Here is a 15,855-nt window from a genome sequence, read left to right on the forward strand (position 1 = left end):
AATGGATACAGAATGCCCGGAACTCTGTTTCAGAGGAGGTTCACAAAATGACTAAGAAATTTGAGTGCCTACTACATGACACGAGTCATTTGCATCTCCTCCTCCTCCCCCCCCCCATATTAATTTCCTTTAACACCAGAGATGGTAACATTCTCTCCAACTAATCTTTACATCCTGCCACTCTTCTGTACATTCCCCCATAAATAATCCTCCATCTATTGTCTGTTTATCTTATTTTCTTCATTGACAGACTGTTCATTGGTAATATTCATTTTTCCTCTATTTCTTTTTGTCGTCTTCTTCGCCCGCCCCCCCCCCCCACCCGCCCCTCCCCATTTTTTCTCCCATCTTCTTGTTTTCTTTCCTCCCCCCCCCCCCCCCAAATTCTTAAACCTTTAGCTGCTGTGGACATGTATACACATCCTGCAACACTGTTCTCTAGTTGCTGTGGGCATGTATACGAACTCCGCCTGTGTTTCCCTACAGTACTGTGTATGTCTGTGTGTCCTGAGCCTGTTACTTCCATATCTCCCTGAGTAAAAAACATTTCGAGTATTTATCATACAACATACATGCCTCTTGCATACTATCAATTGCAAAAAACCTCGTTTCAAAAATCTTAATCGTTTATGAGATATGACAATTATTATGAGCACGTGATTTGCAATGTGTGTAGGCGTTAATGGGCACATTGCACATGACTGCCCAGATGATATGAAACCCAGTAACTCGAGAATGAAATTAGAGACCATTCTGTTACCAATTTTGAATAAAATTTTTATATTTTTCTACATTTAATTCATTGCAGTATATGAGCTAAAACAAACAACATTTAAAGCTCACACAATGCATTTTTACCTCTGCAATACCTTTAAAGTATCACGCAAAGTTTTACTGGTCTGCCTTTCTGACTCTCTGTAATTTTACATGTTTCTCAAGTTGATTCTCCTTTTAATACATATCAAACAGTTTCACAGCATGCTGTAAAATCATGTTTGTTTTACACTGAGAGTGCCACCATTTGACAGCTCAATTTACATTTCTGTAAAACTTTTAGAACTCTAAAATGGAATTTTAATTAAATAAGAAGTGATTGTGAAATTACCTGAATCCTTCTGACCCTTTGGAGGGCTGGCCCAACATTCATTTATGACTTTAAGCACTTCTTCAGAGCTTGCAGAAATGGATGAAGGGACACATCCTTCAGATCTTTTAGTCACCATTGTAGCTGGAGCCTGTTGTTCACATTCTCCAGCAGCAGTTTCCTTTTAATCATAAATAACATAAAAGCGACAGTAATAATCACATCTTGATATAGTGAACAGTTAAAATACAAAATTTAACCGTCTTACCTTGATTTGTTCGGTTGCTTTCTTGTGTTTCAATTTTAACATGGATGCTGTAACTATGTGCTCACACACTTTTTTTTCTCTTTTCTCCATATTAGGTCGATTAGTTGGTGTGTACATAGATAGCAATACCATATTTTCCTTTGAATTAACATCACACAATTTATCAGAAGGTTCACGAGCCACATCTTTGAAGAGTTCTCGTTTTATTGCACACGGTTCATTACCTCCTGGAACTTCACCGTCATCAATGAACAACTGAAAAGGTAGTACCTTTTTCTTTTTGGTTGTAGATGAGAAAGATCTCACGTCGTCATGCAACGGTTTGTTGGGACCACACAGAACTGAATGTGAAAACAGGTTTTTGTTTTTATTGGGGAAGCCAGAAAAGCCATTTTCTTGCTCTATTTTAACAAAACCCGCTCGGCCTTTTGCATAGCAATTTTCTTCGTCACTAAATATTGGAAATTCTGGTATATGGTTCCCATTTACTGAAATCTTTCCTTCCTGCATTTCTCCACATTGCTCATTCTCATTCCCCTGCATCAAAATAGGACTGCTCAAGCCCTCTACCTTGCTAGATAACAATACATTGTTTTTGTTATCTGAGTAAGACATTACCTCCTCTGTCTTTGAACAAGTGAAGATGTTATCAGCCTTAAGAGTTTCTGGGGCACCTGTAACACCACCTGTAGTAACTGAAAATGTGCCTTGGTTTTGGGGTTTTTGCTGCTCATTTACAGCTAATAACAAGGGAGATGTACAAGAACTGGGCTTTATAGGTAACATAATGCCTGCAGTTTCTTCTTTGTTCAATGAAGCGAAAAAATCGCCAGCTTTAAGAGTTTCTGGAGTACCAATACCATCATCTGCGGTAAACACTGAAAAATCACTTGTTTTCAAAGATGATTTACTCTGACTGATCTGCTTTTGCTCCTCATTTTTAGCTGCTAAGAAGGTTGGTGCAGAAGAACTTGACTTATTAGATGATAGCATAACGTCTAGATTTTCGGAATGACGAATTTCCTCTTTGTTCAAAGAAGAAGTGAAAAAACCACCAGCTTTAATGGCTTCTGGAGTTTCAATATCACCAGCTGCAGTATACACTGAAAGACCATTACTTTTCAAAGAACATTTGTCTTGACTGATCTGTTTCTGCTCATTTTCAGCTACTAACAAGGATAGCACAGAAGAACTTGGTTTACTAGCTAATAACATAACACCTACGTTTTCGGAGTGAGGAATTTCTTCTTTTGTCAAAGAAGAAGAAGTGAAAAAAGCACCAGTTTTAACTGTTTCTGGAGCACCAATATCTTCTTCTGTAGTAAATAATGAAAAGCCACTCCCTTTCACAGGAAGAGTGCTTTGTTGGTTTAGTTTTTGTTGCTCATTTTCACCTAATAATGAAGCAGGAGAACAAAAACTTTGCTTATTGGATGACAATATAGTGTCTTTGTTTTCAGAACAAGGCACATCTTCTCTGATCAAAGAAGAGGAAAAACTGCTAGCTTTAACAGTTTCTCGAGCACCAATATCATCTGTAGTAAACACTGAAAAACCATTACTTTTCAATGAAAATTTGCCTTGATTAATTTGTTTTTGCTGCTCGTTTTCAGCTACTAACAAGGCAGACTTACAAGAACTGGGCTTATTAGAGGGTAATATAATGTCTGCATTTTTGGAATGAGGAATTTCTTCTTTGTTCAAAGAAGTGAAACAACCAACAGCTTTAACTGTTTCTGGAGGACTTACACCACCTCCTGTAGTAAGCACTGAATACCCATTCCCTTTCCCCAGAAATGTGCCTTGGTTGGTCACTTTTTGTTGCTCATTTTCAGCTAATAACAAAGCAGGTTTATAAGAACTTTGCTTATTAGATAATACAGTGTCAGTGTTTTCATAACAATGCAAATGATCTTTGTTCAAAGAAGCAAAATTATCAGCACGTTTAAAATTTTCTGGAATACAACTGCCATCTATGACACGTTGCTTAGCAACTGGTGTCAATACACTACGAATGTCAGAAAGGCACAAATTGTCCATTTCTGCCAGTTGATTAGCTGCTGAATCTGTGCTTGTAGGGCCTTCCACACAATGCTGATATTGACTGTTAGGCACTGATGATTGTTCTGGCAGTTTTGTTTCCTGTGAGTAACATTCACTTCCAATTGTGCTGATTTCCGTATGGGTACACTTTTCATAGTTATTGCATAACGCACTCAACTGTTGCTTGTTATCAAACGTATTGTTTTCTGTATAATTACATAAATTACTCTCCTTTTTAGAAATGCTGACACTGCTTTTCTCTGATACAAATGCCATTACAGGATTAAGATTTTCTATATCTGCACTGTGTGGAGGCATACACAGTGTTATTTCCATCTGATCCACTTCCTGGCGCTCTGGAATCCCAAGCTCTGAAAGAGAGGAAGAGAGATGAAAACGTGGGTATTACATATTACAAAGCATATCAGTGGTATAAACTTCATGATACCTTTGTTCCTCCTCTCTTTGCATTTCATATATTTTACTGCTTTAAGTTCTTCAAGACTATATTCTGTCCCACCAGCATAAACCTGCAACACAATATTCCAACAGTTTTCTTGTTAAAGAAGCATTTCTTTATTATATGTCTAAAAACTGAAATTATGACATTGCAATAACAGTCACATTGCTGGGAACAGATTACAAAAACAAATTTACCTCCAATGACAATTTCAAGCAAAATACTATAGCTGTGAAAACTATGTTATGACACTTTTCTGTGCACTGTGTAAAACTCGCTGGAGTGTTTTACACATTACAATATAGTTTTTAGACAGCAATCTAGACATGCAAAACAATATTAAACAATGAATAAAAATAACAACAATGAAAAACAATTTTAAGTTACTGTTTCTTCAACATCTGTTAAACCTCTAACTGATTCTACAATTGGCAATTCTTGCTCCTTTAAAATTACAGTCCATTGCGTTAACTAATGTGTTACGTAACTCAGTAATGGCAACAAGAATGTCACAAAGTGCAGAATATTGCCGATGACTGTGATAAAAGACCTGTAATTATACAATGAATACTGTGTGCATCTCTTCTACTACTTTTTCTTTGCCTTCTCTTATTTCTCTAGACTGTCACCATTGTTATATGGCATGAGGCATTGTTAGTGACAGTGACTGGCTGGATGCCCTTCCTGACGCCATCGCTCCACCTGAGAAGAAATCTGTGTATCCCATCTGTATACATCTGGAGTAAATCTCATGTTCAAGAATTATAATGTTTATAAATGTCTGCAGAGCATGTAACTGTGGCAGATGTGGGTAACAGCATGGTATTTACCTAGATGTATATGGGAAACTATCTAAAAACCACACCGAGGCTGGACAGCTCACCAGCCCCTGCGATCAGCCCATGAGGCAAGTTTGACCTGGGGCAGGCTGAATCTCTGAAGCAACACACTGATGCGCTCAGCTACCTGGGCGTGTGAATGATGTATGCACAATGTATGATTAACTTATCAGCCAACTGAGTGATTTTGGGTAATGTATAGGGTGATTATTATCAAAGTTAAACTTCCAAAGCACTGTAGAAATACCACCACTGGTCAGAATGATGTCAAATTGCAATGGAATATTATTGGAGAATGGGGGAAACGTATGGCAGAAGAAAAATAAATAGTGTGAAAACTGATCAATAGATGGTGCTGTATGTGTCAGAATACATAAATGAAAACACCTGTCATGCACACAATCCACTGAATTTGGTATAAACGCTCCGGGTACATGGCTTTTCCTCCTTTCACATCTATGGCGTTCGCCATGACTGTCCCAACGCAGGACTGAGCTCTGCTTGTAAAGCTGTGTTACAAGAATTATGACTGTGCACACGTCACTCTGCAGAAGTTCCAGACTCTGAAGGGTTTGAATAAAAGGCATTGGTCCAATGATTGCCATGGGTCTGGAGAAAGTGATTCGGGAATTCAAAAATGTGAAAAGATGAGTTCTTCTGGTGCACAACTTGGTAGAGGGAGGAAATGAATTGATTCTACATCAGTGGAAGCAGTGGCCACAGCAATGCAGGAGGCGGCGAGTGGTCATGTGCAAACGTGTACTGCACGGGGAATTTCCCAAACATCAGACATACCAATGAGCATGGTGGGTAAAATCCTACGAAACATCCTTCTTTGCTGCCCATTCAAAATTACCCATGTGCACGAGTTGCTTTCTGTTGATCTGCCAGCAAGAAAGACCATTTGCTTCAGAATTTCTTCCTCGCATGGAAGTGGACAATGATTGGCCGTGGAAGATTTTGTGGACAGACGAAGCCCATGTCCATCTAACAGGATACGTCAACACACATGAATTGTCTAATATTTGCAATGGAAAATCCACACAAAAATCAACCAGTACCCCTTCATCCTGAGCAGGTCACTGTGTTGTGCAGATTTATGGCATCATTCATCTTTTTTTTTTTTTGAAGAGACAGGTGCTTTCAGTCCTGTTACCTGTACCATCACTGGTATGCCCTACGAGGGTCTTTTCCACAACCATGTCATTTCAGCTCTCCAACAGTGTGGAAAGGTTCATTTTTATGCAAGATGGCGCAACTATGCACATTGAAAATAATCTAGTTAAGCAGCTGCTGAAGCGCTATTTATTCTGGCTGCGGGGCTAGCTGAAAGACGACATGTTCAGTGTTTCGATTGCTAACTTAGCTGCACTGAAGGCACGCGTTGCGCAGCACATTCTGAACGCGACACCGGAAACACTTCGATCAGTTGTGGAACATGCTGTTTCTCGATTCCAACTTGATGCATAAAACTGTGGACAGCGTGCTGAAAATGTTTTTCATCAGTCACACTGAAATTAATAATCCGATTTGATCTAGACTGATGCATTCTATGCATTTTTTTTTGGCCTCAGGACAATAAAAAAACCGATTTTTCCCATCTGATGTGATATGGCCTTGCCGTGGTGGATGGGCTTACGTAACTAACAGTATCACACCTGTACACCTATGCACACTGAGTACTACAGTTTGTTTATCGTCAAACGTATACCTTGGGCATTGTTGTACGAGTCATTTGTAGTCAACCACTATTAAATTATGATGCTTACAGCGCCATCTATTGCTACATTTTGTAACTATTTTCCTTCTGCCATACATTTTCCCCTTCTCCGATAATATTCTGTTGCAATTTGACATCATTCTAACCAGTGGTGTTATTTATACAGTGGTTTGAAAGTTTAATTATAATCCAGGTTAATGGTTCCTACAAGGTCAAAGTCATTCACTACACATATCTACATACAAAATAGGATTGTGGTAAGTTTATTAGCAGACATACAAATTTGTTAGCTCTCAGAGTTCGCTGGCCTTAATAAATCACTCGCAACTGCAAAGTTTTGTCATAAATGTCCAAAGCTTACTTGTCACTTTATTGTAATAACCGATGCACATCTCAGTACAAATCATAAATTCAACAAAGTTTAATCTATCCTTAATAATCACACCACCTCAAACTCCTGATATACATAGGGACTTCAGAAAGTAAGATATACATGTCATCTCACGCTAAGACCATTGCACAACATGTGAGCAAATTGTCAGTCGAGAATACAATTTCCGGGTTTCCTGCAGGTACAGTTCCACTGCAGTGTAGCCAATAAGTGAATCATAGCATAAGAGTGAAATAGCTTGGCAACTGGAAATGTACTCCAAAGTTGAAGTACATGGGGAAGTATGGTTCTTGTGGACAACACGTCTAAATCACAAAAATTCACTGTGAAATTCTGGCAGTAGAATGTTCCAACCATTGTCAACAGAGACCTTGTGACTATAGTAGCATGTATCTGTTTTACCTTGAAGTGTGGTTCAGCATTAAATTAGCCTGGCATCATAACATGTAATTTATTTTTTGAATTCCCTTCATAGTCAAAGTCATCAGGAACAAGGTTTTGACAAAAGTTGAACCTTACAGAAATAATTATTATTTTATTATGCCTATCCTGTATACTGCCCCTAATGTGTGAAACCGCTTCACACACACACACACACACACACACACACACACACACACAGTGCCCACATGCCTCATACCAGAAAACTATATCGTCGTTCCATGTGGCAGCCTAAGGATCACTACCATCGGAAAGAAAAGGTACACCTAATTGTGAGCATATGCAACATGCTTACAGTACCACTCTGCAGTAACAGCTTTAATATAAGCATAGATGGAAGGGATAGAATATTATGTAAGCACACAAATACTTGGCCAGTTTATAGGGGGGCAGATCAGCTGTAGTCTTCCATCTCATAACTAGCTGATATTAGAAGTTGATACTGGCTAGTTTGTAATTTTCAGTCACACAGCAGTGTATCATGTGCAACTGACAAAACACTAGCAAACAGCATTCACAAGCCACTGTCCATCAAATAGTGTCTCTGAAAGAGAGTGGAATATACAATGCCTTGAACTTCCACAAGTGTAGTCACAAATAACTGTTGGCATGGAATTTTCTGTGTTCAATTAATAAGGATAGGCAGCTGCAGTTTTGCATACAACATGATATAAGCCTATGTTAATAAACAGATTAAAAGAAATCAGCAGTGTTGGTGACCATTATATAAAAGTTAAATATTTATTTACCCTAATATGAATGCTGATGCGAGTTACCAGCATCTAAAGAGAAATTGTGGATCAATGCATACACAAAAAGAATGAGAACTACATTTACATCCAGCTGAATACAAGGTTACAAAAAAAAAAATCAGTAAAAAAGGAAATCCGACAGACCACCACTCGCCACATGGGAAAAACATGAAAATTGTTCAATCTTTGGCCAACATCTTTGTTCAGGGCCCACGCGCACACACGCGCGCACACGTAACACTTGTATCCCCATCAATAGGAGTAATTTGTTATCTGTTTTACGTAAAAGCTGGCTATAAATCTACTCCAGGTTACTTACTGTTTCCTGATGATTGGTACTGGTGACTTAAGTGATTTTACAATGATTTACACAAGATGTGGGCAGTTATGAACAGTGCTGTATCATGTACCCTGGTGTCCAAAATTAAAGCAACAAACCGCTGTTTCTCTGTCCTGTGTTTAATTCATGCTATAATCGTACAAACTTTCAACAGATGTCCATACAATTGGGTACTACATGGAAGATGGCATTTCAGTCAATGGACAACCATGCCAATGATGGCGTCAGGCACCTCTCAAACGGGTAGTGTTTGCCGGGTAGTTCCACATCCACAGCAGCCATATATACAGTCCCAAATGGTGCAGTATGGCACAGAGAAGACACCTACCAGAGGAGGGCCACAGGAAGCAGGACAGTTGCTAACTGATGTGGCCAGATGGCTTAATGTGAATCTTTCTGTTGTTTCTCGGACGTGGCAACAGTTTATAGAGACCAAAACTGTATCCCAAAGACTAGTTCAGGACTGACTGTGTGACATCAGAGAGAGAGGACCGTTTTTTACTGTCAGGGCACAACGCTGCTGCCTTGGTTCTGCACAGCAATTGACACCTGACCTCGCAGCATCCACTGGACATGTTGTATCGAGACAAATAGTGTCCAGAAGGTTTCGGCAGAGTGGCCTTTATTGTTGGAGACCAGCTGCACGTATACCTCTAACGTGTCTTCACGGAAGGGAATATCTAGAGTGCAGTCTTCAACATGCCACCTGGACGGTCAAACAGTGGGCCAATGTTCTTTTCACACATGAGTCCCGATTTGATCTGGAAACTGATTCTCGACCGATTCGCTTCTGGAGTGAACATCAAACATGATTTCAGATCCAAACACTGTGGTAACAGACCAGTCCTAAGGAGGATACCTAATGGTGTGGGCAAGAATTTTGTTGACCAGTCTAACACCTCTCCATGAAACTGGATGGGTGAATCACCAAGGCTTAACTGCTCTAAGGTATCATGACGAGATCTTGGGATCTCATGTACGACTGCTGTGAGGAGCTGTGGGCCCAGACTTTGTACTGATAGACAATAATGCTCGACTTCATAGAGCACATGCGGTTGACATTTCCTTGGAAACGGAAGGTATTGCACGCATGGCATGGCCTGCTCATTCTCCCAATTTGAATCCCATAGAACATGTCTGATACACTAGGGAGACACGTTACATCACATCAGGATCCACCAACCACTCTCCAAGACTTGTGAGCAGCTCTGTAGGAAGAACGAGCATTATTGTCTCAGCACGAGACTGACGACATCATTTACAGCACGTCCCATCGCCGTCAGACCTATATTGGAGCCATAGGTGGTCACACCCCATACTGAGCAAATTAAACAGTTGTCAGAATGTGTGTGCGAATCCAACAAGCTGTAAAAACAAAGAACGTGTTTTTACAGCTATGTATGTTGCAGTTGTTTATGTCCTGTGTTCTTTACATTGTTTCTACTTGACTAACACCTGTTTATACTGTTTTGTGGTAAAATAAATGTAACCTTGCAAAATTTCCATTTGTTGCTTTCATTGTGGACACCAGTGTATTTCACTGTCTTAACTACATCCTGGGATTCTGGATGGTGTGCTCTTCTTCAAGTTACATGGTATAGGTCGTCATCAATGACACAGATGACATCAGTTATTACATTCCATCTTCAACTGATCCTGATGCTCAAATCCTTGCATTTTGATAGCCTCTTGGCCACCTTATCATAAACATTTCCATCACAACTGGACTGAGCCACTAGTTACGAGCCATAATCTATCTGAACTCAACTCCATCTGAAGAGGCCTCAAAAAGCCCAATGGTACTGACTGACTGCCTTGTCATCCTCAGCTGATAGGCATCATGCTTGCACATATGAAGGGCATATGGTCAGCAAACTACTCTCCTGGCCACTGTCAGTTTTCTTAACTGGAGCTGCTACTTCTTGATCCTGCAACTCCTCAATTGGCCTCACAAGGGCTGAATACACCCCACTTGTCAACACTGCTCGCCAGGCCCAAATGGTCACCCAACAAAGTGATAGCAAAGCCTGACAGCACTTTGTTGATATGATGGGAACCTACGCTACCACCGCGGAAAGACCATCAGTATGATCTAGCTGCCTGATATACAAGAATTCACAACTGTTATCTGTTACTATGCAGTTGGTACGTATTTGCTGATCATATAGGATAGTGTTACATCCGGCTATTGCAACATAGGTGTTTAGTCATATCATTTGTTATGAGATACCTAGTACTCTTAAGTTGTGCATATTTGCTAATGAAGGTGTGAGCTGGCTGTATTGTGCCTCTTACAGTACTCATTCTTTGACAAGTTAGGGCAGCCTAATATGTGGTCTATGGTTTCAGCGCACACTCCAGAGTGAACATCTACCATCCTCAACAGTTTTCATTCAAAACAAAAATCATGACCCAACCACAACGTGTGTGTGTGTGTGTGTGTGTGTGTGTGTGTGTGTGTGTGTGTGTGTGAACTGTGTTACAAAGCCTGTGAACAAAATCGCATAGAACTGTGCAGTAAAAGAGTGAAATCTATAAATGAATATGTAAAAATTTAAAATGTTAAGCAAAGTAACTGTATATGGCTATTTAGCTGCAGTTTTACTGAATTAAAAATTGACAGCACAGAAGGGTCTATGACTTGTGAATGCTTAAATTCTCTCAGTGATATGGGTAATGGCCTGGAAGGGATTTCTGTCTTCAGGACTGTTTAAGTTTGCTCTCTCAATTCTGAAGTTACACTGCAGAAGTCAGTATCATTACCTCCTTGCTCTATGGGGACTTCAACATGAATAATTTGAACATCAGTGCGTCTGACAGAACAGTCCAACAGGCACAATATTTCAGCGAGCAACCCTGACACCACCGTGATTTACATGTGTCGTACCATCTGTACACTGATGAACTGACCATATGGGGAGTGCATGAATGAGGAAAGGTGACTTGCTCAGCCTTATTGATTGCTGTTACATCAGGTCCATTATAATAGATTATTTTTACAGTTTTGAAATTTTAGTTTTCTACAACAATAAAATGATTGTATCTATGGTACAAATGAAAGATTTTTGTTACCTGATGCTCGTATCCCAACTTCTGGTGGTTATTTTGACAATCACAACATGCCTTTTCAAATATCCCATGGCTGCCAATTCTTTACAGCCATATCTGATGTGTCATATGGTTTCCTTTTGATCCTCATTTCCTACAGCTGTATATTTCTTATTCATTCAGAATATATTTGTGTCAACAAGATGTTTGATGCTACCAAATAAACATTATCTTGGATGATGATATCTGCATGTTTCTTGAGTAATTCTTTTATTATTTTTATCATCATCATCATCATCATCATCATCATCTTTCCTTTCTCAGACCTTTTTAGGTGTGGTTAAAAATTGAAAGTGACGCGGACCTTGATCAAGCGTGACTTCCTTTTAACTGTACGGTATATGTTATACTGCATTTAGGAACTTTCGGGTAATTGAACATGTATCAATAATTACGGATTTCTGTAGTTGTATATATAAGTTTGGATGTAGCTGTATTGCATTGATGTACTGGTGGATATTGTGTGGTATGACTCCTGTAGTTTATAGCATAATTGGTATAATGTCAACTTTATCCCGATGCCACATGTCCTTGACTTCCTCAGCCAGTTGGATGTATTTTTCAATTTTTTCTCCTGTTTTCTTCTGTATATTTTTTTTGTATTGGGTATGGATATTTCGATTAGTTGTGTTAATTTCTTCTTTTTATTGGTGAGTATGATGTCAGGTTTGTTATGTGGTGTTGTTTTATCTGTTATAATGGTTCTGTTCCAGTATAATTTGTATTCATCATTCTCCAGTACATTTTGTGGGGCATACTTGTATGTGGGAACGTGTTGTTTTATAAGTTTATGTTTTAAGGCAAGCTGTTGATGTATTATTTTTGCTACATTGTCATGTCTTCTGGGGTATTCTGTATTTGCTAGTATTGTACATCCGCTTGTGATATGATCTACTGTTTCTATTTGTTGTTTGCAAAGTCTGCATTTATCTGTTGTGGTATTGGGATCTTTAATAATATGCTTACTGTAATATCTGGTGTTTATTGTTTGATCCTGTATTGCAATCATGAATCCTTCCGTCTCACTGTATATATTGCCTTTTCTTAGCCATCTGTTGGATGAGTCTTGATCGATGTGTGGCTGTGTTAGATGATACGGGTGCTTGCCATGTAGTGTTTTCTTTTTCCAATTTACTTTCTTTGTATCTGTTGATGTTATGTGATCTAAAGGGTTGTAGAAGTGGTTATGAAATTGCAGTGGTGTAACCGATGTATTTATATGAGTGATTGCTTTGTGTATTTTGCTAGTTTCTGCTCGTTCTAGAAAGAATTTTCTTAAATTGTCTACCTGTCCATAATGCAGGGTTTTTATGTCAATAAATCCCCTTCCTCCTTCCTTTCTGCTTAATGTGAATCTTTCTGTTGCTGAATGTATGTGATGTATTCTATATTTGTGGTATTGTGATTGTGTAAGTGCATTGAGTGCTTCTAGGTCTGTGTTACTCCATTTCACTACTCCAAATGAGTAGGTCAATATTGGTATAGCATAAGTATTTATAGCTTTTGTCTTTTTTCTTGCTGTCAATTCTGTTTTCAGTATTTTTGTTAGTCTTTGTCTATATTTTTCTTTTAGTTGTTCTTTAATATTTGTATTATCTATTCCTATTTTTTGTCTGTATCCTAGATATTTATAGGCATCTGTTTTTTCCATCGCTTCTATGCAGTCGCTGTGGTTATCCAATATGTAATCTTCCTGTTTAGTGTGTTTTCCCTTGACTATGCTATTTTTCTTACGTTTGTCTGTTCCAAAAGCCATATTTATATCCTTGCTGAATACTTCTGTTATCTTTAGTAATTGGTTGAGTTGTTGATTTGTTGCTGCAAGTAGTTTTAGATCATCCATGAATAGCAAATGTGTGATTTTGTGTGGGTATGTTATTATTATTATTATTATTATTATTATTATTATTATTATTATTCATTACCACCACCACCACCACCAAACATAACAGAAGCAATACATACACTGCAGTACATATTTCATAATTAAATGAACAGAAATAAATAATAAGTTTAATCACTAAACAGTTTTAATGCATGAACACGTCACATCGACTTTACTGAGCCATTTTGATATAAGCTATTCCCTTGAACACTGCATAGGACACTGAGGACATGAGTATATATATGTAACTGTCAAAGTTGCACCATATTTGTTACGTTTCCAAACCTCAAAGAAATCACAGCTGTGCAAGGTTTCTGTTTCATCAAGCAAAATCACTCTGCAGTTGGTTAGTGGCTATGCATTTGATTTGACTCCTTTGAATTCAGCTATGAGCTCTATTCATGGTGGGATTCCAGGTGTTTCTTAGATTTTATCCAGTTGTCCAGATAGGAAGCGGTGTATTTCTCGAACTATCCTGTAGGTACAATAGACTTCATAATGAAACGGCTACTTTTATGCCATGAATTGGTGTTCTGTGGAAGTAAACAGCTTAGCTGTACCCCTATAGGCTGCCTTTTCTCTTCTAATTGGAGCAATGCCAGCCAGGAAATAAAACTTCTTGGTTGGGGCTGGTCATAACCACTAAATTACCGATCTGCAGCTTTCATTTAGGACAGTCAACTTTCATGGCATGAGTTGATTTATACCACAGTGGGCTATCACATTCACCAGTGGAGAAGCGCATTACTAAAACTGTAGTTTTCACAACAGGTTGTTTGCCTGTCCCAAGTTGTTTTGGTTAATTTTCAAAGTATTTAATTTCTGCCATCTATATTCAGCTTGATGTGGTACCACTGTTCCCGACTTGTTAGATCTCGATATAAGATAAATCCCAAGTAAATTAAATTTGCACACGGCCTCAGAATTATACCTCACCATAATGTCACCTTTCTTGACACTTGTTTGTAGCGAATATGAAAAGTATATATTTTAATTTTAGTAGGATTTGGCTCAAGTTGGTTTTCTACACAGTAGTGTTCCACACTTTCAAGTGCTTCTGTAAGCTTTGAGACAGATTTTGCCACTTTTTCTGTGGATCATTTTTGCTGCAGCAAGAAGAAAAAGTCACAGCACAAGTTGTCAGTTTTAGTTACCTAGTTGGTTTATCATATGTACATCCATTACTGAAATGCAAAAAGATACAAGAATAAGATGTAAGGCAGCTGCTTATAGGATAGAAGTAGAAAGCACATTTAAAAGTGTGCAAAACCAGAAAGAACAACATGTCACCATAACCAGCCCAGCAGATGTTCACAATGTGCATACCCCACTCCTGGACACTCTGCAGGCAAACTTATACAGGGTGTCCCCAGAAGAATGGTCAATTTTCAGGGATATGGCAGGAACAATCATTTGAAGCAAAAAGCTTTGTAGGGGCATATGTCCTATCCTGAATGTTATCTGAGACAGAACACGTTTAATGGACATTGTATTTATTTTCTGTATTATTCAATACATTGTCAGGTTTACAAATATACAACAGTTAATAAACATTACAACACATGTTTTACAAAGGACCAATTGAAGAATACATATTTTAACACATTTGTCTCTAAGCATTATCATGCACCTCACATTACAGGTCACAATAAATGTTTGAATATCCCACCCTTCAGTGAACATGTGTTGCCTGTCTAAGTGGCTCTGCACATACCCCAATGAGGGCCATAATGTCCATGATGCACACAAGAAGCCCATCTTGCATCTTCACCTTTTGTTTGTACACCTCAGACTTCATCCAAACCCATAAACATACATCTAATGGCATAAGATAGACAATCTGAGTGGCCAGTTCGTTGCACTACCACAACTGATCCAGCAATTAGGGTAAGCGCAGGTGAAATGTTCCTTCACACATCTGGTAATACGTAGAGGGCTCTATCATTCCGAAAGTACATTGCAGGCTGAATGTCCAAAGGAACGTCCTCACGGTGTTCAAAAAATGAATGTTCCAAAAAATGCAATTAATTCTGTCCAGTCATTTACTCTTCTCAAACCAAACTTGAAAATTGGTATCCACTGTAGTGTGTAGATTTTCCTGCGACTATGATTATTCCGTGTGTTGTTGATTTCATTCTGTATAAAAGTTACTGTATCAGTAAATAACATAACTGCAAGCAAATAATGATTTCATTTAATCAGTGACAAAATTTAAAGCATGTGCCACTGTCGCCAATGAGAAGCTTGTGGACACGCTGTATGTGAAATGAACACCAGTTTATAGCATGTAATTGTCCCCATACACATGTTTATGAGATACTAACACATGCAGAAAGCAGTCGTGTGCTGGTATTAGAAATATGCTGTACCATTTAAACAACGTGTTGCTGTTCCTGCAGATTGTTGAACTGCTGGTTCTGAAGAAAAATGGGAACTCTGAAGAACACCTGTTTCACACAGTGTGTGCTAAAAACTCTGGTAAATACTATGATGAGAAATTCAACATGTCAGAAAGTGGACAGTA

At 38.6% G+C, this 15,855-nt stretch overlaps 1 protein-coding gene across 2 annotated transcripts in view; it reads right to left on the bottom strand.

Annotated features, from left to right (window-relative positions):
* LOC124615616 overlaps positions 1 to 15,855 on the bottom strand; it is a 134,234-nt gene that overhangs the window by 52,251 nt on the left and 66,128 nt on the right. For both annotated transcript variants that reach the window (XM_047143622.1, XM_047143621.1), the window contains exons 7-9: positions 3,844 to 3,925; positions 1,353 to 3,766; positions 1,106 to 1,265 (exon numbers count right to left, since the gene is read on the bottom strand). In XM_047143622.1, coding sequence (XP_046999578.1) covers positions 1,106 to 1,265; positions 1,353 to 3,766; positions 3,844 to 3,925 — 2,656 coding nt within the window. The remainder of the gene's footprint in view (positions 1 to 1,105; positions 1,266 to 1,352; positions 3,767 to 3,843; positions 3,926 to 15,855) is intronic.

The sequence above is a fragment of the Schistocerca americana genome, chromosome 5 (assembly GCF_021461395.2).
Source record: "Schistocerca americana isolate TAMUIC-IGC-003095 chromosome 5, iqSchAmer2.1, whole genome shotgun sequence".
NCBI lineage: Eukaryota > Metazoa > Arthropoda > Insecta > Orthoptera > Acrididae > Schistocerca > Schistocerca americana.